Below are 25,305 nucleotides of genomic sequence, written 5' to 3'. Positions count from 1 at the left end.
TACCTACAACCCATAAAAACTTAATAGATTCTGTTCTTAAAAAATGCAATAAAATTATTTCAAATGTTTTATTCTCAGTGGCCTCCCACACCCAAATTCAGAAACTCCTAAGTCTTCTTAATTTTCACTGCCATATAGTTGTTTCCACAGATCCAAAGAGAACTGGCCTTTTTTTTTTTTAAATTGGTTGTTCAAAACATCACAAAGCTCTTGACATATCATATTTCATACATTTGATTCAGGTGCGTTTTGAACTCCCAATTTTACCCCAAATACAGATTGCAGAATCACGTCGGTTACACATCTACATTTTTACATAATGCCCTATTAGTAACTGTTGTATTCTGCTACCTTTCCTATCCTCTACTGTCTCCCCTCCCCTCCCCTCCCATCTTCTCTCTCTACCCCATCTACTGTAATTCATTTCTCTCCTTGTTTATTTTCCCATTCCCCTCACAACCTCTTATATGTAATTTTGTATAACAATGAGGATCTCCCTCCATTACCATGCAATTTCCCTTTTCTCTCCCTTTCCCTCCCACCTCATGTATCTGTTTAATGTTAATCTTTTCTTCCTGCTCTTCCTCCCTGCTTTGTTCTTAGTTGCTCTCATTATATCAAAGAAGACATTTGGTATTTGGTTTTTAAGGATTGGCTAGCTTCACTAAGCATAATCTGCTCTAGTGCCATCCATTTCCCTGCAAATTCCATGGTTTTGTCATTTTTTAGTGCTGTATAATACTCCATGGTGTATAAATGCCACATTTTTTTTTATCCATTCATCTATTGAAGGGCATCTGGGTTGGTTCCACAGTCCTGCTATTGTGAATTGTGCTGCTATGAACATCGATGTAGCAGTATCCTTGTAGTACGCTCTTTTAAGGTCTTCAGGGAATAGTCCGAGAAGGGCAACAGCTGGGTCAAATGGTGGTTCCATTCCCAGCTTTCCCAGGAATCTCGATACTGCTTTCCAAATTGGCCGCACCAGTTTGCAGTCCCACCAGCAATGTACAAGAGTACCCTTTTCCCCACATCCTCGCCAGCACTTGTTGTTGTTTGACTTCATAATGGCTGCCAATCTTACTGGAGTGAGATGGTATCTTAGGGTGGTTTTGATTTGCATTTCTCTGACTTCTAGAGATGGTGAGCATTTTTTCATGTACTTGTTGATTGATTGTATGTCCTCCTGAGAAGTGTCTGTTCAGGTCCTTGGCCCATTTGTTGATTGGGTTATTTGTTTTCTTATTGTTTAATTTTTTGAGTTCTTTGTATACTCTGGATATTAGGGCTCTATCTGAAGTGTGAGGAGTAAAAATTTGTTCCCATGATATAGGCTCCCTATTTACCTCTCTTATTGTTTCTCTTGCTGAGAAAAAACTTTTCAGTTTAAGTAGGTCCCATTTGTTGATTCTTGTTATTAACTTTTGTGCTATGGGTGTCCTATTAAGGAATTTGGAGCCTGACCCCACAATATGTAGATCGGAGCCAACTTTTTCTTCTATCAGACGTAGAGTCTCTGATTTGATATCTAGCTCCTTGATCCACTTTGAGTTAACTTTTGTGCATGGCGAGAGGAGGGGATTCAGTTTCATTTTGTTGCATATGGATTTCCAGTTTTCCCAACACCATTTGTTGAAGATGCTATCCTTCCTCCATTGCATGCTTTTAGCTCCTTTATCAAATATAAGATAGCTGTAGCTTTGTGGATTAGTCTCTGTGTCCTCTATTCTGTACCATTGGTCCACCCGCCTGTTTTGGTACCAGTACCAATGCTGTTATTGTTACTATTGCTCTGTAATATAGTTTTAAATCCGGTATCGCTATACCACCTGATTCACACTTCCTGCTTAGAATTGCTTTTGCTATTCTTGGTCTTTTATTTTTCCATATGAATTTCATGATTGCTTTATCTATTTCTACAAGAAATGCCATTGGGATTTTGATTGGCATTGCATTAAACCTATAGAGAACTTTTGGTAATATCGCCATTTTGATGATGTTAGTTCTGCCTATCCATGAACAGGGTATATTTTTCCATCTTCTAATATCTTCTTCTACTTCTATTTTTAGGGTTTTGTAGTTTTCATTGTATAAGTCCTTCACCTCTTTTGTTAGGTTGATTCTCAAGTATTTTATTTTTTTTGAGGATATTGTGAATGGAGTGTTTTTCCTCATTTCCGTTTCAGAGGTTTTGTCGCTGATATACAGAAATGCCTTTGATTTATGCGTGTTGATTTTATATCCTGCCACTTTGCTGAATTCATTTATTAGTTCTAGTAGTTTTTTTGTAGACCCTTTTGGGTCTTCTAGGTACAGAACCATGTCATCTGCAAATAGTGATAATTTAAGTTCTTCCTTTCCTATTTTTATGCCTTTAATTTCTTTCGTCTGTCTAATTGCTCTGGCCAGTGTTTCGAGAACTATATTGAATAGAAGTGGACAACGTATTTCAAACACTGAAAGACAATGGATGCCAACCAAGAATTCTGTATCCAGCAAAATTAAGCTTCAGGTACGACAACGAAATAAAAATCTTTCATGATAAACAAAAACTAAAAGAATTTGCAGCCAGAAAACCAGCATTGCAAAGCATCTTGAGCAAAACACTACACGAGGAAGAAATGAAAAACAATAACCAAAACCATCAGTGGGAAGTGCCTCTATAAAAACAGAGGGCGGGGGGAAAGCTAACCATGGAGAAACAAACTAAATTAAATAAAAAAAAAAAGAAGATAAATAATCAAACATGGCTGGAAGTACAAACCATATATCAATAGTAACTCTAAACGTTAATGGCTTAAACTCTCCAATAAAGTGACATAGGCTGGTAACATGGATTAAAAAAACAAATCCAACAATATGCTGCTTCCAGGAGACACATCTGATTGCAAAAGACATACACAGGCTGAAGGTGAAAGGTTGGGAAAAAATATACCACGCACACGGTCCTCGTAAGCAAGCAGGGGTGGCCATCCTCATATCGAATAAAATCGACTTCAAGACTAAGTTAATCAAAAGGGATAAGGAAGGACATTATATACTGTTAAAAGGAACCATTCACCAACAAGACATAACAATTATCAATATTTATGCACCAAATAATGGTGCTGCGACGTTCATAAAACAAATTCTCCTCAAGTTCAAGAATCAAATAGACCACAACACAATAATTATGGGTGACTTCAACACACCTCTCTCACCATTGGACAGATCCTCCAAACAAAAGTTGAATAAAGAAACTACAGAACTCAATATCACAATCAACAACCTAGACTTAACTGACATATATAGAATATATCAACCATCATCAAGTGGATATACTTTTTTCTCAGCAGCACATGGATCCTTCTCAAAAATAGACCATATATTATGCCATAGGGCAACCCTCAGTAAATATACAGGGGTGGAGATAATCCCATGCATTTTATCTGATCATAATGGAATGAAACTGGAAATCAATGATAAAAGAAGGAAGGAAAAATCCTACATCACATGGAAAATGAACAATATGTTACTGAATGATCAATGGGTTACAGAAGACATAAAGGAGGAAATCAAAAAATTCTTAGAGATAAATGAAAATACAGACACAACATATCGGAATCTATGGGACACAATGAAAGCAGTTTTAAGAGGGAAATTCATCGCCTGGAGGTCATTCCTCAAAAAAAGGAAAAACCAACAAATAAATGAGCTCACACTTCATCTCAAAGCCCTAGAAAAGGAAGAGCAAAACAACAGCAAATGTAGCAGAAGGCAAGAAATAATTAAAATCAGAGCGGAAATCAACGAAATTGAAACAAAAGAAACTATTGAAAAAATTAACAAAACTAAAAGTTGGTTATTTGAAAAAATAAATAAGATCGACACACCCTTAGCCATGCTAACGAAGAGAAGAAGAGAGAGAACTCAAATTACTAACATACGGGATGAAAAAGGCAATATCACAACAGACGCTACAGAAATACAGAAGACAATTAGAAATTATTTTGAAAACCTATATTCCAATAAAATAGAAGATAGTGAAGACATCGATAAATTCCTTAAGTCATATGATTTGCCAGACTGAGTCAGGAGGATACTCACAACTTAAACAGACCAATATCAATAGATGAAATAGAAGAAGCAATCAAAAGACTTCCAATCAAGAAAAGCCCAGGACCGGATGGGTATACAGCGGAGTTTTACAAAACCTTTAAGGAAGAATTAATACCAATACTTTTCAAGCTATTTCAGGAAATAGAAAAAGAGGGAGCTCTGCCAAATTCATTCTATGAGGCCAACATCACCCTGATTCCGAAACCAGACAAAGACACCTCAAAGAAAGAAAACTACAGACCAATATCTCTGATGAACCTAGATGCAAAAATCCTCAATAAAATTCTGGCGAATTGGATACAAAGGCACATCAAAAAAATTGTGCACCATGATCAAGTAGGATTCATCCCTGGGATGCAAGAATGGTTCAATATACAGAAATCAATAAATGTTATTCACCACATCAATAGACTTAAAGATAAGAACCATATGATCATCTCGATAGATGCAGAAAAAGCATTCGACAAAGTACAGCATATGTTCAAAACATTAGAAAAACTAGGAATAACAGGAACTTACCTCGACATAGTAAAAGCTATCTATGCTAAGCCTCAGGCTAGCATCATTCTCAATGGAGAAAAATTGAAGGCATTCCCCCTAAAATCTGGAACAAGAGAACTGGTCTTAATATTTAGTACAATGTGTATGGCCTTATCTGTAATGTCACATTTAGGAATGAGGCTCATATAATGAGGTATGATATTATACAAAGAACTAAGGGTGACTTTATATGACTTATTTACAATACCTGCACAGAAAAACTACCCTGGGGAAGGGGTTTATGGCTCAGTGGTACAGTGCTTGCCTTGTATGTGTGAGGCACTGGGTTTGACCCTCAACATCACATAAGAATAGAAAAAATAAAGATATATGCCCATGTACAACTAAAATACATTTAAAAAGAAAAACTACCTTGGTACCTGGTTACAGAATTCAGCCATGCAGATGGGGAAGATCACATCCTGGCAGGCTACCTTGGGATATTTGGAAAACCTCAAGAAAAGAAATCCACTACATTTACAGGTACTACTGGTGTTAGAGAAGGTTCCTTGGACTTGAATTTCCAGCCTCAGAACAGCCTTTTTGTAGAGACATACTAAAATAATTTTAAAAGTGCAACGTGAATTTCCTATAAAAACATTCAACAAAGCAAACTATAAAAAGGCTTAAACACTAAATTAATGCTCTTGCGAAACCTACATAAACAGGATAACCTAAGTGAAATGATGGAGAATCTGTGCTTTGAAGGAGCACTATGTGGAATCTACAGCACACTCTTTAGCTTTGTCTAATTTGATGTCAGCTATTTTAAACTCTGGAAATTGAAGATAGGTGATAGCCATGAAAAATCAGTACTGTATATGATCATGTGACCTCTGTCCCAGCAGAGACCAGCCAAACCAGAGTATTTTTCATTCCCACATTCAAATACCAGTCACCAAGTGATATTCAGATAACCAAGCTGTGACTATTTTCAAATGAGCACTATATCAAAACATGAGAATGCAGAGGTGATTCTGAAAGTCACCTACTTATATATATGTACATACGTCCATTTTCAGATTTTCTAGTAAAAAGGGTCACTGCTCAAAAATCACACTCTGGCTTTAGCCTGGTGCTGAAACTGGGTGATCTTCCAAACACACAGAGCTTTCTTCCAAAACACTGCAAATGGGCTGCATATGTAGCCAAGTACAGAGCATTTAATTTTCATGACTTGAAACTGAAACCCTAGGAAGCAGAAGGCTTTATACGTGACAGCTTAAATGCTTGAAATCAAACTAATTGGAAACACTATGACCTGAAAAGAGTTTTAAAGCACGATAATATATGTTTAGCAATCAGAGGAGCAAGCTTTCATTATTCAGACTCACGTCTGCAATTTTACCATGTTACAGGACCCAAATGTGGGTGAGAGTTAGCAAGCAAAGGATGGGAGAAAATAAAAAAAATAAGTAAATAATTCTACTGCTTCAAAGAGTAAATGAACCAAACATGAGCCTTTTGCTGAATTATGGAAAACAATAAAACTTCATTAAAATCTAATAAAATTAGCCTCATAAGGATCAGGAGTAAACACAATAAAAGGGATATGTGTTGCTTCAAGAAATATTGTATGCACAAAAACTGTCAGGCTGTAAAACATAAATTCCTTTTGCAAAGAAGTAGTTTAATATAAATAAAATCTTATTAGGCAATTTTCTCAAATAGAGAAGTAATTAGACCCATAAAAGTACTTTTAGGAAATACCAATACAGTCTTCTTCCTGCTTTCCTAAATTATGAAAGCATCCTACAAAGAATATAATGAAATTCTTCAATGAGTATGACACAATAACTGTGGTAGAAAAGTGATCAAGCAAAAAAGAAAATCAGATTTAAAAATCTACATGAGTCTTACACAAACTATATTAAAGTCAAAATAGACTAACACAAATATGCTTATAATTAAACCAGATGAAGGAGATGATGACTATACCTGAAACTTACCTGCAAAGTACATCAAAGTACTTGAGCCCACAAAAATGCTTATAGGTTGACAAGAGGTGTGGCCTTAAGTGAGAGTTTTGAAAAATATAAACTTCCCATGAAACGACAAGCTTCTAAATAACACATGGAAGAAATCTCAAAAGGCATTAAAAATATTTTGAACTAAATAATGATGAAAATACAAATTATCACAATTTGTAGGATACAGCAAAATCAGTACATTCAGGATGATTCACAGCACTGAATGCACATATTGGACAAGAAGAAAGATGAAGTCAATCATTCATGCTTCTAGAAAAGAAAACTGGAAAAAGAACAGCAAATTAAACAAATCCAAGGTAATACTGAAGAAAAAATAAAATTTCGCACAGCAATGAATAAAATTCAAAACATAAAATCAACAGGGGAAAAATTTTTTAAAAAAAGGAAAGAAAGATAGAAAGCTGGGTCTTTGAAAAAAAAAATCAATAAAGGCCAATAAGTCTCTAGCCAGGTTAATATAAAAAAAGAAGAAAAAATAGGCAAAAAACAACTAACTTTGGAAATGAAAGAGGAAACTTCATTACAAGTCCCTTTGGCACTAAAAGGATAAGAAAGGAAGATTTTAAAAAACTCTATATCCACAAACTTGATAATATAGTTGAAATGGACCTTGAAAGACACAATTGGCAAACTCACAAGAAGAAACACACGATTTGAATAGGTTTATATCTATTAAAGATATTGAATAAATAATTAATAATATCCCAAAACATAAAGCACCAAGGCCAGACAAGCTTACTGGTGAATTTTAACAAATGTTTAAGAAAGAAATTTTATATCAATTCTCTACAAACTCTAAAAGAGGACAGAAGGAGAGAGAATTCTTCTGAACCCATTCCATGATGCCTGTATTACCCAAATATCAAAATCAAAGACATTGCCAGAAAACCACAGACCAGTGTCTCTCATGAGCAAAGGTAAAAAAAAAAAAAAAATTCTCAATAAATTATAAGCAAATGTAATCCAATAATATTATAAAAAAGCCATTCAACATTTGAATACCAATTAATGTATCCATTGTATAAATAAGATGAAGAAAGAAATCCAAATGACCATATCAAAAGATGAAGAAAAACATCTGGAAGAAATCCAACATCCATTTGTGATGACTCTAGAAAATGAGAAATAGAAAAGAACGTCCTTGAGTAGATAAAGACTTTCTACACCAAAACCTACAGCTAACAGATTTAATAATGAAAACTTCAGAAGCTCTTGCAAAGAACAAAGAAGGAGGCAAGATGTTTCCTTTCACCACTGCCATCCACCATCATACTATAAACCACAGGGAGAAAAAAGGTATACAGATCGGGAAGGAGAGGATTAAATTATCTTTGTTTGCACATGACATGAAGACAAAGTCATCCCATGAAGAATTAAATTGATGAAGAGTTATTGCATGTTCATGCACAAGCAACACAATATTGTAAGGATGCCATATGTCAACACAATCCATATGAAAATGCATTATTTTGTAGACATCAACAATCTGAGTCTAAACGTTATATCCCCCTGCTTCAAAAAAAAAAAAAAAAAACAAGTAAAAGAGCCACCTCAATATTGAAGAACAAAGTCAGAGAACAATAGAGTTTTACTCATGTATAAAGAAGAATAAAATAATGGCATCTGCTGATAAATAGAAAGAAATGGAAAAAATCATGCTAAGTGAGATAAGCCAGACTCAGAAAATCAAGGGTTGAAAGTTTTATCTCATAAGTGGAAGCTAGAGCAAACTAAGGGAAAGAAGGTGGTAGGGATGGAGATTGGATATCATAAAGATACAGGGAAGATCACTGGAGTACAAGGAGGAGAACAAGAGGGAGGGAGGGAGGGAGGTAAAGGGGAAGATGGAATTGAACAAAATCATGTTAAATAGGTATATAAATGTAGCAAGGGGAATTGCACCTTTATGTATATGTAGAAAGTACCAATCAAAACTAAATAACGGAGGGGTTGAGGGCTGTGGCTCATTGGTAGAGCACTTGCCTAGCATGTATGAGATACTGGGCTCGAACCTCAGTACCACATATAAATAAACAAACAAACAAACAAATAAATCCATTGACAACTAAAAAAATTTAAAAACAAAAAACTTAAGCAAAAGGAAGATCAGTAGAGGGAGAATGTTGGGAGGGAAAAGGGGGAGAATGAGGACAGAAACTAAATCTCTTGCATGTATGAGTCTGTCAAAATGAACCCAATACTATATATTTTAAAGCTCTAATAAAATTTTAAAAAAGCATAAAAAAGTGAACATGCTACCATATAATCCAGCAATCACAAATCCTCATATTTACTAAATAAATGAAAATCAAGTCCACACAAAAACCTACACAGGTTATTTCTAACAGCTTTATTAATAATTACCTACATCTGAAAATAATCAAGACATCTTGTTAGTAGACAACTATATAAATAAACTTTGGTATACACAGAAAATAAAATATTATTCAATACTAAAAATTAAATGATCTATTAAGCTAGGCAAAGTCATAGAGGGAACTTAGACACACAAAAGTTAATCTGAAAAGCCAATACATTCTACAATTCCACATAGATGACATTCTGGAAAAGATAAATGTATGAAGAAAGCAAAAACGATTAGTGAAAGAGGTTAAAGGGGAAGATTGGAGAAACAGGCAGAGTAAGAAGGACTTTTACAGCCATAAAGCTATTCTGTAAAGGACTACACTGGCAAACATGACACATTTGTTAATACCTGTGAGTAAAGAATACGGAGCATGACGCCTAAGGTAATCTATGAACTTTGGGTGATAAAGATGTGCTGACATACGACCATCAATTGAAAAAATATACCACTGAAATACAGTAAGTCTTTAATGGGGGTACACTGTGCATGTGTGAGGACAGGGGATACAGGTGAAATCTCTCCCTTCCTGTTGTTGCTGCAAACCTAAAATGCTCTTAAAAAGTAAAATTCATTAATTACAAAAACAGTAAAAAAGATGCGCAGGTATTCTTATAAACAAAAACGTTTGGGAAACTTGGGGACCTATCCTGGTCTACTCCCTTGCTTTTGCTTGGACCTTGTTCAAAATGGTCTATATATTCTATACATAATAGTAGGCATAGTTATAAAAAGAGCACAATAATAAAACCTCTTTTTCTTTTTTGGGGGGCGGGGGAAGAGAAGGCAAAATTCTGTGCTTGCCTGAAAAAACTCTCTTATTCTATGTCTACTGATTGAGGTAAAACAAATACAGGCAGACCTCAAATTCAGCATGTTTCTGTAAAGGTAGAGAGGAAAAAAAGCAGTTACTATTTTCCCATTGATCACTATAAAAAAAGCACTTATTCTCTTGGCAGAATGATTTTCTGTTATAAGGCTTAGTTCTTTACTTAAATCTCTGAACTATATGACTTTAGGAAAGTTGCTTACCTTCTCTGAGCATCAGTTTTATTATCCATACAATTAATATAATAGTTCAAATTTCCTAAGGTCACTGTGCAAAGCTAAATAATTAATAAATGTAGATAGCTGGTAATAGTCTCTGGAATATGTCAAATAAACAAATACACAGGAGTGAAAATCATTAGAAAGATCCATGCTAATTAAAATCAGCAAATTTATCACTAATTTGCTGAAGCTGGCTTTGAACTCATGATCCTCCCATGTCATCCTTCAGGGTTGCTGAGATCACCAACAGGCACCACCACACCCAGCCAGGGTTGGTTTTATTTTGCTTTTCTTCTTTCTATAGGAGTTCTAAAGTCTTATACTCTGAACACTAAAGAGAAAACACAAACTTCAGCAACAAACCACTGAGGCCTAGCCTGGGTAAAGCTAAGCATAGGAGTGTAAGAGTGTGGGAGCTGGGTTCAGGGGCAAATGCCTGTAATCCCAGTGGCTCAGGAAGCTGAGGCAGGAGGATTTCAAGTTCAAAGCCAGTGTCAGCAACTTAGTGAGACACTATCTCTAAATAAAACATAAAAAAAAAAAGCTGGGGATGTGGCTCAGTGGTTAAGCACCCCTGGGTTCAATTCATGGAGATGTATACACACACACACACACACACACACACACACACGTAAGCAGGAAAGAAACCCAACTGTAACCACTCCCTCAGCATGCCATTAGTCCTCCAGGCCTAATGAAGCCAAACTTTTCTCAGATGTATGTGCATAAACAACTGGTTCTTCAATGGTTTTATCTTTGTGAATATTCTGAGCTAAAGAACTTGAGTGACTATAAAATGAAGTTCACTATTCTAGTGAACTATTCCAGTATTCAGGCAGAGAACACTTGGCACAGGAATATATACATGTACACTCCCTTAATTAGTGATTAAATGGTCAACATATCCACAGATGTGCTGACACAAAAAAGTCCCTTCAAAGAGAATCGAATGTCATTATAGTCAATGAACAGAGATTAATAAACAAGTTTCATTAATTTCATGGCTGAACCAATTCAAAATTATCAATAATTTAAAAAATCAATTATATGTCAAAACTCAGTAACATTAGGACACGACTAAGTAATAGCACAAATTTACTAAAAACACTAGCAAGTTTTTACTTACCTCTTTTTTCTCATTATTCAAGCATAACTGTTAAGATTTAAATGCTATATCAAATTGTACCACTTTTGAGTGTGTCCTTTCATCTATTTTAGACAATAATGCTTGCTCATATATGATTCATTTAAAGAAGTTTACTATGAATATATTCACAACCCGACTAAACCTAAAATAAGTATATTTTAGTGTTAAAGTGCCATTATGTAAGATAACAATGACTCTTACATTTTTCTAAGGAGAACACTCAGTTCATTTTTTAAAAACAATTAGAATGAATAAAAAAGAAAAAAAAAGTAGAATATGTTAAGTATATACATGGATTGTCTCAAAGCCATTTCCAAATGTGTCTATGGATAAACAAAACAAAAAGAATAATCCTGATTTCTATTGGGATTCCAGATAAAAGTCACCAGTAGAAAAGAAGGTGAAGAACTTGTAATTGCCACCCCTCATACACAGACTCCCATAAAGTTCAGGTATCATAAAGACAACAATGAGTAAAATCTAGCAGCACTGATTTTTTTTTTTCTGTCAAGAAGGAACAAATACAAAACTGAATTATTTTCATGTGTGAAACTAAAAGGAACATCAATATATTAGATGACAGAACCCAAATAGGCCAAGTGCACCGAGTGACATAAATTTCAACTGAGATTTTTTTCTTAAGGAACACACACACAAAAAGGTCCTATGTTAAGACTGAAGCAATTAAATTTTTAAAGAAAAAAAATGAAAAAGAGGGTTGTTGGTTAAGTCACTGTCATCAAGAGAAGATACCAGTGTTAACACTTGACAGGAAAACTGATGTGATCTTCAACTATTACAACTGAAGATCAGCAGGCAGGATGAGAGCGGTCATCCTCCTAACTCTCCCACCCTCAAGGTACTTAACTTTCAAAGTTGTGTTCCAGACTGGCAGACGGACTAGGTGATTCTTAAAGTCCTTTCTGACCTAGAGATTTTATAAATCTAAATCTATGAAAAACCAAAAGGGCAGGTCTATGTCATTCTCTAAATTAATAAAGCTGGCAATTTAACACACTTAGATGAAGGCAACTTATGACTCTACTACAACTCTGTACAAACACACTTTATGGTTTCTATTTACTCTTGATGCTTAGCTGCTTAATATTTGATTAAAGACTATTTTGAATTCATCAGCTTCTTATGCTTCTGTGAATATTTTAGCATTAATACTCTTTTTTCCCCTAAATAACAGGTTTGCATATCACAAAGGTAGTTCTACTGCAAAGTTATTTAAAAATATATTTTAGAAACCCAAGGGAAATGAATATCTTGTTCCTTTTGGATTTAACGTTGAGATGGTAGCTGCCCATGACCTTCCCTTCATGGTATACAACCTTACCTTCTCTCAGCAAAGTCAAACTTATTTCCTACAAAGGTATGAAAAAGAAGCCTGTTGATAGGTTCTTCTCACAAAAGGTAAAAAGTGTGTGTCCTTTAGGGATCAAAAATGGAAAGGAAGAATTCCTGGGGGGTAATAAGAAAAATAGGGCACATATGTAACTTGGCAGAGTTCTTGGTAAGTCTCTGTAATGCTCCCTGCCTGACTCAGAGTCTCCCCAATTTCCTTCTGAGGGCAGCGCAGTTGTACACATAAGTAGTCATTTGTTGGTCTGCACAAGATTTTATGAGATGTGATGAACAATGAAATATTAGGACTACACTAGGAACCACTGCTGTTATGCCTTGCTGCATTTTTAATGGCTCCTTAAAATCAGAGGCCACTACACACAGCAGCACATTTAGGTAGGAAATACTGCAATTATCTGGCTTTACCACTCCATCTGAAATCTGCCACTATATTACAGTTTATAACCTCTAATAGACTGTCATCTCCTTTGAAAAGGCTTGTACCTGAAAACAGCCACAATCTCTGCATCTGGATTTATTACCAGAGAGTTGTCAATGGAGTTTAAAATGAGTTTTGTTTGTATTTTTCACCCTGAAAATAAGACACCAAAGATTTCAGACCATAGATTAAGTATTGTACAAAGAAGGTCCCTTTAACATGACTGCGGGCAAAGCCAATTACTAAAAGACAATGGTAGATCATTTGTTACTGTACTAAGAAAATTAAGGTTTGTTAAGAGCGATTTGTGACGCCCAGCCTTGGGTAACTGTGCTAGTCTTTCAAGGATATGTGTATGGGACTTGATGGTTTACTAAACTGTGCTGTATCTTAACAACTTGTCACCAGGGTGCTTTTGTTAAAACAACATTATAGTTTAAATGGATAAACATTTTTATACAAGCAAAATGCATTTTAAATGTTTGACTTCTAAAGTCAAATACTGGGAGATAGGTGAAGTGTCTCAAACTACCTAAGCCTCCAAATAACTCTTATTTACTGCTAGAGCTGACTAAAGGAAAATGTGACAGTTGGAGTTAAAACAGCATTTTCCCTCTTTAACGAGACCCAGTTGTATTTTTTAACCTCTTTTCAAATGATACTCTTGGTGTCTCACCAAGCTATAAGTTTTTTATGCAACAGATTGGGAGGCATCTAATTTACAATTTCAAGGGAAAAAAAATTCTAAACCAATTCAAGCAAAGGGAGGAGTACTTTGATTTCAGAGATTCTCACTGATAGTCAGTAAAACTCCAGATCAGTTAATCTACTGAGATTGTGTGGGTACTCAGAGTAAACCTCAGGATTTAACATCACCTGTGGCTCATTTCATTTAGTTCATGTCAATGAATACAGAATTTCTGTGATGTGGACATCTCTAACTAGGGCAAGACCACATTCTTTAATATCTGTATCAGAAATACATAGAGATTAAACTAAAATTATTTTCAAAATTCTGTGGCAACAACCTATCCATGCCCCTGGGATTGAGAACACAAATGGCTAAAGCCTTTATCACAACCTCTCCATGATCAAGAGCGCACTCTAGCTATGGAATAGGATGGACAAGTGACTGAACACAGCTATGGAAAAACCCTCACTGAACAACACAAATACAAATCACTATTCATTATTACTTATTATTAATATCAGTTATTATAACTATTACATTATACAGTGTTATTAATAATTAATGAGTTAATTTCAAAGAAAACCATATTTGGCCACTCCATTGAAATCTGTACTTCTTTCACATACACAGACACTGACCCTGAAAGGCAATATTTGGCATATGCTACAGTCCCTGCATTCCTGTGACTCAGGGACATCAAAGAAAGGCAGCAACATCAATAAAAAACGCAGGTCCCCTGTGGCCAACAGTTCAGGGATAATATGGACTTTAAAATATGAAGAATATGGCTGGGGTTGTAGCTCAGTAGTAGAGCACTTGCCTAACATGTGTGAGGCACTGGCTTCAACCCTTGGTACCAGTACAAATAAAAAATAAATAAATAAAACAAAGATTTTTTAAAATCTTTAAAAAAAATATGAAGAATATAAATGAAGGCCCTATAACAATTCTCTTATCTGCTGGTTCCTTGAATCTTTTTCTCCAATATGATTCCCTTCAAATCTGTAGGGCCAGAAGGACAGAGAAATAAGGCTGAGGGCTGTTTTCCTGCATCCATCAGGAGCACCTAAGCTTTATCTCATCTGCTTAAATGGAGTTTACAACAGCAACAGCAGACATTCCCACAGATAGTAAATGATTAAAAATACTTAGGACTACTCCCTCAGATGAGGATTGAGAAAAGGTGAAAACACGAGAGGACTGGTTGCACACAGGGAGATACCAATTCGATCCTTTCTCTCATCCAATCATTCTACTCACCAGATTCGCAATTCCCTTGTATTGAAGGAGAATGTTAACACTAAAGACGGCGTGGAGGTGGGAGACAATCTCTACAAGGAGGGCTGGAAAAGTAATTCCCCCGCAGAGATTCCACCAATGATTAAAAGTCTGCTGGCAAGAACTTCCGAGTACTGGTCACCTCATTAGGAGGTTGGCTCCAAGATGTCAGACCTATTCTCAAAGTTACAATGCTGACAAATACCTGAAAATATGACTAAAAGTGTAAGGACTGGAAATGAAAAATACATTTTTCAGTCTAATGCCCCTACAATGAAAGAATTTATCTATGCCTATGTATAGGAGTCTTGTCAGAATGCAAATACTTAGCACAGGTTTAAACCAATCCTCCAAAGTAAAGAAAATTACTTCCCTAGTTCTTAAACCTACCAAAAGAGCCGCTCAAATCAATATAGATTATGATTTTTGTTTATAAGAAGCAAACAGTTCAGGGAAGTATTTTTAAAGTTAGAATTCAATAATGTGGTAACCTAAGCAGGATCTGTGGCTCAGTGGTAGAGTACTTGTCTAGCACAAATGAGGCTCTGGGTTTTATTCCCAGTACCACAAAGACAAGCAAACAAATAAAACAAAGTGGTAGCTTTTCACAATCAAGTATAACTACTGATTTCATTTTCCCAAATGTTTCTGCACTGTACACAGTTAGTTTCAAAAGCACTGTAGTGTCCCTGATTTTAAGTTATACTTAAAACACAATTCTAAATACCCACCCATAACTCCCAGCCTCATTATTTTTACACAGTAGGATTTTTTCCTGAGATGCTAATTCTAAATAAGAACACTGTAGTCATTGCTTCTTGATTTGATATCTTTTCTTCTTTTTAACACCTTGCTAAGTCAAGTTCAGGCCTACTTATAAACCATCCCCTCTTTGCTCAACCAACTGCTCTGGCTTTGCCCTACATCCCAACCTTCAATCCCCATTCCTAAGCAACCCAAGTCCAGCCTTGTCCCAGAAATGGGGCAGAGCCAGTCCACTTTCCACACCTTCCTGCCATTCTTCACGCTTGTCTTCCTTGCTCCCTCTGCCTCAAAGTTTCTTCTGTCCTTTTTTTTGGTCTGCTGGATATCTAAGCCTCCTACAATTATTTGACACTAATATGGGCATTATTCCATCGGCATTATTCCACATGCACTTCTCTCAGAACTGATCAGTGTATACAGTATCCAATTCAAATATGTACCCTTGACTTGAGGGGCAAGGTAACAGGTTATTGAACTTCAGAGTAAAAGGGCAAAAACCATCCCTTTACAATCTCACAACCTGGACAAAAAAGCTACAGGTCAACATGTGGCCCCTTCTGACCATCATCAAAACTATCATCAAAACTTAAATAAACAACCCAACTTAAGGAAAACCGGAACTGTGCATACCCTAGTTTAGCATGTGTATCACTAAACTCTTCTCCTTCATTACATAATGTGAAAGTTTTAATCACCAGATAACAATGGGCTGGTCTCTTTGACAACTTTGAAGTATGTAGAACTGATCCAACTGAAAAGGATGAAAACTATTAGCTGAGAGTTCCTAAATCAGTGGAATTTAGAAAAGCAAAGCCAAGCTATCTGTGGCTGCTGTTCCGGGACATTCAGATCCAGACCTGTGAAATGGCTGATGATTATGTAGAGCAGCAGGCAGGACGGGCTCCTGAGAAAAGTGAGGCTTTGCTTCTTTATGTCGGAGGTCAAGTGGAGCCTGGCAAGTTAGTCGCCCCAAAGTAGCTGCCAACTGCTGCCATGTGGAGTCCGGGGCTTGTAAAGATGAATCCAGATCCTTCCTGTAATGATACCACACCCGTGGCCACTGTGAAGTCATTCACTGGCCTTCACTTTCAGCATTCAGATGTGCTGCGGCATCCACTTTTCTTTTTGGTGTCCAAGAGCAGTAAACATATGTGAACACATTAAACAAAACTTTCTTGACTACCTAAGCTCATCCTAAGAGCTGCCAAAGCAGTCTTCACAAATATCAAGAGCTCTGAATGAGAAAATAACAAGTGATGCTTAACAGGTAAACAAAAGGGCAGCCTACAGAAGAGGTCATTCCAACATCATCATGATCACATGATTAGAAGACAAAGGCCATATTTACTTTATTTTCACATACAGAGTGATGTGTGTATATGTGTATATCTCTGTGGGTGTGTGTGTGTTTATCCATATCTTTATGCATATAGATCAGGTCAAACACAAAATTCTAAACACTTGAGAAACCTACTAGGATAATTTAATGAGAATGCTACATTTTATCCCATAGGTATAAATTATAACATCTAATTTTCATTATTAATTTTTGGTGGTAACCTCTGCCACCAGAGAACTGTACTACCACTTAATAAGACTAAGTTTATTCCATGACATAGTACAGTGTTAAAAACAGAAGGCAACAGTTATATTTTGTGACTGTTCTGTATGCATTAAATATCTTGTTCAACGTTCACAACTCAATTAGTTGATACTGATGAGGAAACTGACACAGAGGTATCAAATAATCTGCCAAGGCAAGGTCATACAACAGGTCATAAAGATCACACTCTACCTCTAAGTTCTTCATTCTACATTTGTAATGACACTTCAAATGCACATCTAAAAGGGGAATATAACCTAAAATATTTAAATTGTAAAGAAAATGTGTTCACTGCATCGATGTTTAAGAAAAGAAAATCCTATAATACTCCCAACAAGTTTTAGTATGCTTGCCAAAAAAGTAAAAGGAAAAAAAAATGAACTGATTCCAACAAGTCTATAATATCATTTATATTTAGAATGTGAGCTGAGCTAGGCAAGTGTATGTAATGAATATATATGTACGTATGTCTCTCTGTGTATATAACACCCACATTATTCAAAATCTCCCAAAAATGTGGAAAGTTTGTTCCAATCCTTCTCTATTTTGTCTACTTTAAGAATTCTTTGCAATATGCTTATGTAAATACTGAGTTTAGCTGCTGTTCTCATTTCTCAAATCTTCTGCTTTTTAATGAATTGGAAAAGTGACAGACCTAAGCAGACATCCTGGAACACAAAACCAAGGAGATATAAACAAATACAACCAGATCAAAAACAAAAGTGTCTTCTTAAAACACTCTAACTCATCACTACTGATACATCAAAAGAAGTGAGAAAAAGTAGAGTACATTGGCTTTGGCTAAAAAGTAGGTGGATGAGAGTATGAGTGTACGTGTACACACACACACACACACACACGTACATATATTAACACATAATGGACAACATTTTACCCAAGTTCACTTAAAACTGTACAGGAGCATGAGATCTAAAGGAAGAAAGACTCTGAAATAAAGAGCAATGCCGGGACATGGACAGTATTAAGGCTGCTAAGCTCAACAGGTAAGTGCCTTCAGTTTTCTTAAAGAGTTCACTTTATGGTTCAATTATATTAATAGCTCACTGACTCTGTGGGTGATTTGCCTCCATCTGCATTTCAAACAGATGCTGAAGAAGATTAACGAAATAGTCAAAAATTCATGTCCCACTTACCTGATGCTAAGTCTTCTTCACAAACAGAAGTAAATGGTTATTGTGCTATTAAAAAAATAGTGCAAAGAACGTGTTTGCAAAATACTACAAGTTGTGTACATACAATATCCACATAAAAGTGTGAAACTTCACAATGTTGAATACTGGAAATTAAGTATATGTAATACTGCGGGAATGAAAGTTGAAAATGAAAGCACTTTTGATGAAGAGTTGGCAACAGTTATCAATGGATTTTGCACTTTGATAATACAACAATCACATTATTGGAAACACATTTTAAGTAGGACATTTTTGTCATACTTGAGAACTAAACATACATCTGGTATATATCTTCTCCATGTAAGCTAATAATATGACAGATTTTGATATAAACAAAGTCAGTCTATGAGAAATTTTACCAAAACAAGGAAAAGCTATTACAGTTATTCAATGTTGTCTGAGTGTAAAAACCACTTTATACTCCTAATTAAAGACTCTATGCTCATAGCAATGTACTAAAAGTAACAAAAAGCAAAACGAAAATTTTTACAGATGACTCTTCTCAAGGTAATCACATTGACAAAATAAGCTGGACTGGGGCACAGCTGTGATCCCAGCTACTTTGGAGGCTGAGGCAGGAGGACTGCAAGTTTAAGGCCAGTCTGGGCAATTTGGTGAGACCCTGTCTCAAAATAATCTTTTTTTAAAAAGCCAGGGATAGGGCTGGGGATGTGGCTCAAACAGTAGCGTGCTTGCCTGGCATGCGCGGGGCACTGGTTTCGATCTTCAGCACCACATAAAAATAAAGATGTTTTGTCCACTGTAAACTAAAAAATGAATATTAAAAAAATTCTCTCTCTCTCAAAAAAAAAAAGGGCCAAGGATATTAATCAGCAGTAGCATGTGCAATACCCATTACCAGAAACAACAACTACAATGTTCAGTCTAGAAGTGATCAGGGTTGAGGTAGTAGTTTTGGCTTTGTTTCTGCCGAGGAAAGCAAAGGGGAGAATTTGCTTTTTGGATGGAGAACAGACATCGTCAACCTTCAGATTTTACTTCCAGCATCTCAACCCATATCCAGCCTGGTGTGAAGAGATGACAGATGGGACCACGTCTGTTCTTTCAACTACTGAAGCAAGAAACTGAATGTATTCTGCTTGTTTTTATAAGCATGAATATTCAGTCACAATAAGTAGGAGCAAGGGTAAGTGTGCCAACTATATTAAGCAGGTCCTAAATCATCGTTATCCTTTTTCTCCTATTATAGATTAAGACAAGAAAAATAAAATCAACATCTAGAAAATACCATTTCTGCCAAGCTTGGAAAAGACTCATTATTCAATGAAATGATGCTGGTTTTCATACTTTTAATGCAAATGTATTGAGTGAAATGTGTGAACAGAAGAAAAACCAAAGTAATTTTGTTAGGGGGGGGAAAAGTTAAGAGCAACTAAACTGAATTGGCAATTATTTTTTTACTTCATTTTTTTATGCTTTCATTATTTTCTCAAAAAATAGTAAACAGGCATTGCAGTCTCAATGTTCATGATTAGCACACACATCAGACTCCTGTAAGTACCACAATAAACTTATACACGGATCCATTCTCCTGTTGTGTAAATAATGCCTATTTGTCATTCTTTAACACTTTATCTTGGAAAGGATTACTGAAACCAAAAAGGATAATTTTGCTATAAACAAACATAAGGAAGGAATAACTTTTTTTTGTTGTCCATAAAAAACATTGGAATAACTCCATGTCACTCTACCCTTAATCTTCCCCCAAAAGACAGAGAACAAGGTCCAGAAATAAAATAATACAATTCCATTTGCTAAAATGAGTTTAATGACTGTTAAAAGAAAACATAAAGGCCACCTCCCCAGACTGTCAGTGAAAAACATCCATTAAAATTCCACCTCTCATCAAAAGTTTTTTTTTTTTTTTTAAAGATAATTCATTGTATATACAGGAAAGTTCTTCAAGAAGTCTTGAAAATGAATGAATACCTACCTCAATGCTCCATTCAAATCCTGTCCTAGTCAGGACACCCCTCAATAAACAAACAATTATGTAGCAAAAGTGGCCTAAGCAATTGGGTTTCCCTGTCTCCCCTGGCACTGCAAGATGTGGGGAAAACATACTAGGTGCTTAGGAACCAGCAAGACATCTAAAACTGATGATCCCCTAGGGTCCAACAGGTAACGACTTTTAAAAATAAACAATTCCCAATAAAAAGACAGAAATCAGTCTGCTCTTTAGGATTGAGAGGGGATTTCTTAGATTTCTGCACATCCTAGTAAGCATTCATTCTAGAAGTGAATCAATGCCAAAGCAAGGCCCACATGTGGGAGTTGAGATAGACTTACGAAGTAGCCTGTTCCCAAGCTGGAAGGAGCTGAACTCTGCAATAAAGCATAAAGACAAAGTGGAAAATCAGCAATGGTTTTTAACATGTTTCAATCCACACAGCTCATTACCAGCCCTCTGCAGACTTTTCATCACCACATCACATCACCAGCGCGTGCTGCCCCTTGTCATCTGCTACTGATACAAACACCGTGTTGCTTAATTTCCCCCTTTACATCTCTCAACAACTCAGAGATGCTAACGTGCTATTTACTGAATTCCAAGCTTCTGCGGTGGATGTAATTGCCAATTTATTTGACAGGCAGCTGGGTAATGAATTAATGATGGCATTTCGCCCTGCACTGAGACTAAACAGACACGCATCAGCCTGCCTCCCTGACTTGCTGACATTCAACGCCCTGGTCTCAAGCTACTAGGTTTTGTGGCCACAAAGGGGCAGGCAAGAGGAAAAAAAGAAAATAAGAAGCCCAAGGGGCTTGGATGACTTTTCCAGTGTGTGACCTACTTGCCAGTTTAATCCCCAAAGGCACCAGTTAGTACACACAGAGTTCTTTTCAAAAATGAGACATTTTGTAAACATAATTAGTGACCAAAATGCAAAGAATGTGTGGGTAAAAGGAGGTGGTGAAAAGCACAATTTTTCTGAAGGTTTTAGTCAAAAGAATTATCAATTTGGACTGCCATAGTTCTAACATACAGGGAACCCAAAAATCAATTCTGAAATGAATGCAGGGTAGTATTTATTTGGAGAAAGAAACAACAACAACAAAAAGGAACACTGTGTTTCAAACCTTTCTGAGGTTCTGTTTTTTGTTGTTTTTTGATTTGGGTTTGGGGGGGGGATATTTTTGTTTGGTACTGCTTTTTGTACCAGAGATTGAATCCGGATAAGCCTTACCCCAGTACTTTCTATTTTTTATTTTGAGAAAGGGTCTCACTAATTTGCTGAGGTTGCCCCTCAAACTTGCGATCTTCTTGCCTCAGCCTCCAGAGTTGCTCTGATTACCAGCATGTGCCACTGCACCCAGCTGAGTGTCTTTTCTTTTTATGTGCTTTTCCTAAAACTTCTCCTTACAAAGTTATGCCCCAGCCAGGCCTTGTGTCTCATGTACCAGGTCAGGTGTTCCACCTATCTGGAGCATCCTGACCTCAACCCTGATGCAATAGTCTTTCCCTTCACTTTTATCTCTTCTACCAACAAGTCTTGCCTCTTGGTCTATGAACCACAGGTAGGAAGGACCAGCAGGTTTATCCTTCTTTGTTTCACAGCACATCACAATGTCTTGTACACAAGATGCATCAAGTGAGCATTTGTTGAGTCAACATATGAATAAATGAATGGACAGACTGTATACAGAAAAAAGGCTCAGGAGAATTAAACATCCCCAAATACATAAGATGTGATTTTTTCTCTTTTAATTCTAAGCTATTTGAGAAGGAAAGATGGAGTTGTAACTGTGTCCACATGGAGCAAAGATAGCACTATTCAGGGCATTACTAAATCGGGGTCCAGAGAACTTTCTTCACCTCAGTGTTTCAGACAAGCTCAGAGCAATAAGGCAGCACAGACATGGTCATGCATATTGGACTCAAGTCTTAGAAATCCTGCTCCAATCCTGATCTCATAGCAGTATGAAAAAAAAAAAAAGATTCACGGTAGTCATGGAGACAGCCTCTCACACAGTGATTAACCATGTGACAGTGTCACATGTTTTCAGCACTCTCAGGCCTCCATCTAACAGGTGAAGGCAAAAGCCAAGTTAGGTCTCCACCAGCCTGGAGTCATGCCCCTGGGAAGTAAACTCATTTTAGGATGAATTACTCAGAGAGAACATGGGATTTGTTTATTTCATTCACCCTGCTTCCTGCAAATGTATTTTATTCCAGAAGGAAAAGTACCCTTCCAAAACCACCTCCCCACCCCCACGTACACATCATCTTATTGTATACCAAAGAAAATTACATCCTTCAGGTCTAGGAAAGCTCTGTTATGCTCATTTTGCATATATATTGTACATTACTCAGGGAGCTAGGTGGAGAAGAGGGCTTTGTTGTGCATATTTGTTCTGGTTGTTGTTTATGCAGGTCTAACTGAATGAGGGAACAGTGGGTATCATTTCAATTTCTGATGTCAACATCAAATTACTTATTTAATTTCATGCCTGGTGAAGCATTGTATAGCTACACGCAGAATCATTTCACTTCATTTGTTATGCTGTGCTTTCGTGGCGATTGGCTTGCCTTCCAACTGACAGCTTTAATTACGACATGAATTTGATTGCACTGCTGAGGAATTAACATAATGCAACAAAGCATTTAAGCACCCTGCCTTATAACCCCCTCCCACCTATGAGCACAGACAGACACATGAAGGAAAACAGACACTAGATCCTCACATATGTTAAAGGTCTACTGGAATTTGCTCCAGCATTTGCTAGAAGCTATATAGAACCTCAGAACCAGAGGCTATCCACATTTGCCAACCCTCTATACTCACCATTTTCTTTCTTTCTTTCTTTTTATTTTTTTTAAGGGAAGAGATTTGCAGCATTCTGTTTTGATTTCTGATCCTGGCAGACAACTTTATCAAAACCTGTCTTCCATGCTACCTTATCAAATGTTCGGGACACTGGCATTTCCTCCTGTCTTACTCTTTCCCCACCTCTTTCTTGACTACTTGCTAGCTCCCTTCAATTATAGCTGGAGAATTTGAACAAAAGTAACATTTATGAAATAAAGAGATGTCTCTTTGTTCAGTCCTTCAATTCCAAGATTCTGGCTATGGCCTTGTATTCCTGGGACACTACTCCTGATCACCAATAGGAGCCCCACCATAAAAGTATGGATATAAGAAGTTACCAGCAACAGAGAGGCCAGGGTATAACTGACATTCATAACAAGGATCATATAACCTAGGAGCTTTGCTATCAAAAAGTTCCAGTAAAGCATCTTGATCAAGTATGCTCAATCTAAGTCCCCATCTAAAAATACAGCTACAAATATTTGAAAACTTCAATAATTTAACAAATCAGAAATTACACAAGCACCTCTAAACCACAGGCACCAACATACTATGCTACAAAAACAAAATAAATGTTTACAAACAACATTTTTATAGTTGAAGATTTATTGTTAATTATTCATTTATTGACACATATTTAGAAATTGATACTGCTTTCTCATGTTACAGGAGAAGTCCTAGAAAGGCAGATAGGCAGTGGTACACTATCAAACACACTGCAGAACAATTCTTCACTGATAAACTTCATTTTAACTTTCTGCCCTCCCCCATTTCTAATAAGAGAGGGCTTCCATATTTCTTGCCTGAAGACCTTAACTGTGTACAAGTTATACCCATTCTAGTAGGTGTAGAGAGGTATCTCCTTTCAATTTTGATATTTCGCTAATGATTAATAATTAAGACAATTTTCTGATGCATTTACTAATATTTTCAAGTTATTACCTATTTTAAAAATATTTTTTAGTTGTCAATGGACATTTTGTTTTATTTATTGATACGTGGTGCTGAGAATCGAATTCAGGGCCTCACACATGCTAGGCAAGTGCTCTGCCACTGAGCCACAACCCCAGCCCAAGTTCTTCCCTATTTTTTAATCAGGCTGTCCTTTAATTGTTCAGTTGCAGGATTTCTTTACATATTCTGGACATTAAACACTTATCAATTTATATGATTTGCAAATATTTTTCCCAGTGAATATATTGTCTTTTCACTTTCTTGGTAATACCCTCTGATGCACCAAAGTTTTAAACTTTGATTATGTCCCATTATGTCACCACTTCTCTTCTATTGTTCATGCCTTTGATGTAACATCCAAGGTTTGAAGATTTATCTCTGGGTTTTCTTCCAAGAGTTTCACTGTTTATGCACTTATATTTGGGAAACAGATCCATTTGAGTTTATTGTTGTTCATGGTGTGATGTAGAGATCCAAATTCATCCTTTTCGAGGTGGAAACCCAACTGTCCCAACAGCAGCTTTTGAAGAGGAAATTTTTCCCCCATTGAACAGACTTGGTATTTGGTATGGTTTAGATATCAGGGGTCTCCCAAAAGCTCATGTGAGAGACAATGCAAGAAAATTTAGAGGTAAAATTATTGGGTTATGACAGACTTAACCCAATCACTTTATTAATCCACTTGAATGGAGTTGCTGGGTCATAAGTGTAGATAGACAGTGTGAGGCTGGAAGAGGTGGGTCACCAGGGGCATGCTTTGGGGGTATATATATTTTGTCCCTGGTGAGCTGAGCTTAGTCCCTCTCTCTGATTCCTGATTGTCATGTCCTGAGCTTCTTCCCTCTGCCATACTCTCCCACCATGATATTGCCTCATCTTGAACTCAGAACAATGGTATTGGCCAACTATGGACTGAGACCTCTGAAACGATGAGCAAAATAAACTTCCTCCTCTAAAATTGTTCAGGTCTTTGGGTCACAGCAGGAAAAAACTGACTAAAACAGTAATC

At 36.5% G+C, this 25,305-nt stretch overlaps 1 protein-coding gene across 8 annotated transcripts in view; it reads right to left on the bottom strand.

The window, feature by feature from the left end:
* Positions 1 to 25,305, bottom strand: part of Auts2 (activator of transcription and developmental regulator AUTS2) — a 1,155,764-nt gene that overhangs the window by 573,966 nt on the left and 556,493 nt on the right. For all 8 annotated transcript variants that reach the window (XM_058583037.1, XM_058583034.1, XM_046456012.2 and 5 more), the window contains one exon: positions 20,821 to 20,856. In XM_058583037.1, the coding sequence (XP_058439020.1) occupies positions 20,821 to 20,856 (36 nt within the window). The remainder of the gene's footprint in view (positions 1 to 20,820; positions 20,857 to 25,305) is intronic.

The sequence above is a fragment of the Marmota monax genome, unplaced genomic scaffold (genome assembly GCF_021218885.2).
Source record: "Marmota monax isolate L192 unplaced genomic scaffold, Marmota_monax_Labrador192_F-V1.1 WCK01_AAM20220418_F8-fsc00235, whole genome shotgun sequence".
NCBI classification, from domain to species: Eukaryota; Metazoa; Chordata; class Mammalia; order Rodentia; family Sciuridae; genus Marmota; species Marmota monax.
Note: the sequence above shows the minus strand (reverse complement) of the source record. Positions and strands in the feature narration are given on the sequence as shown.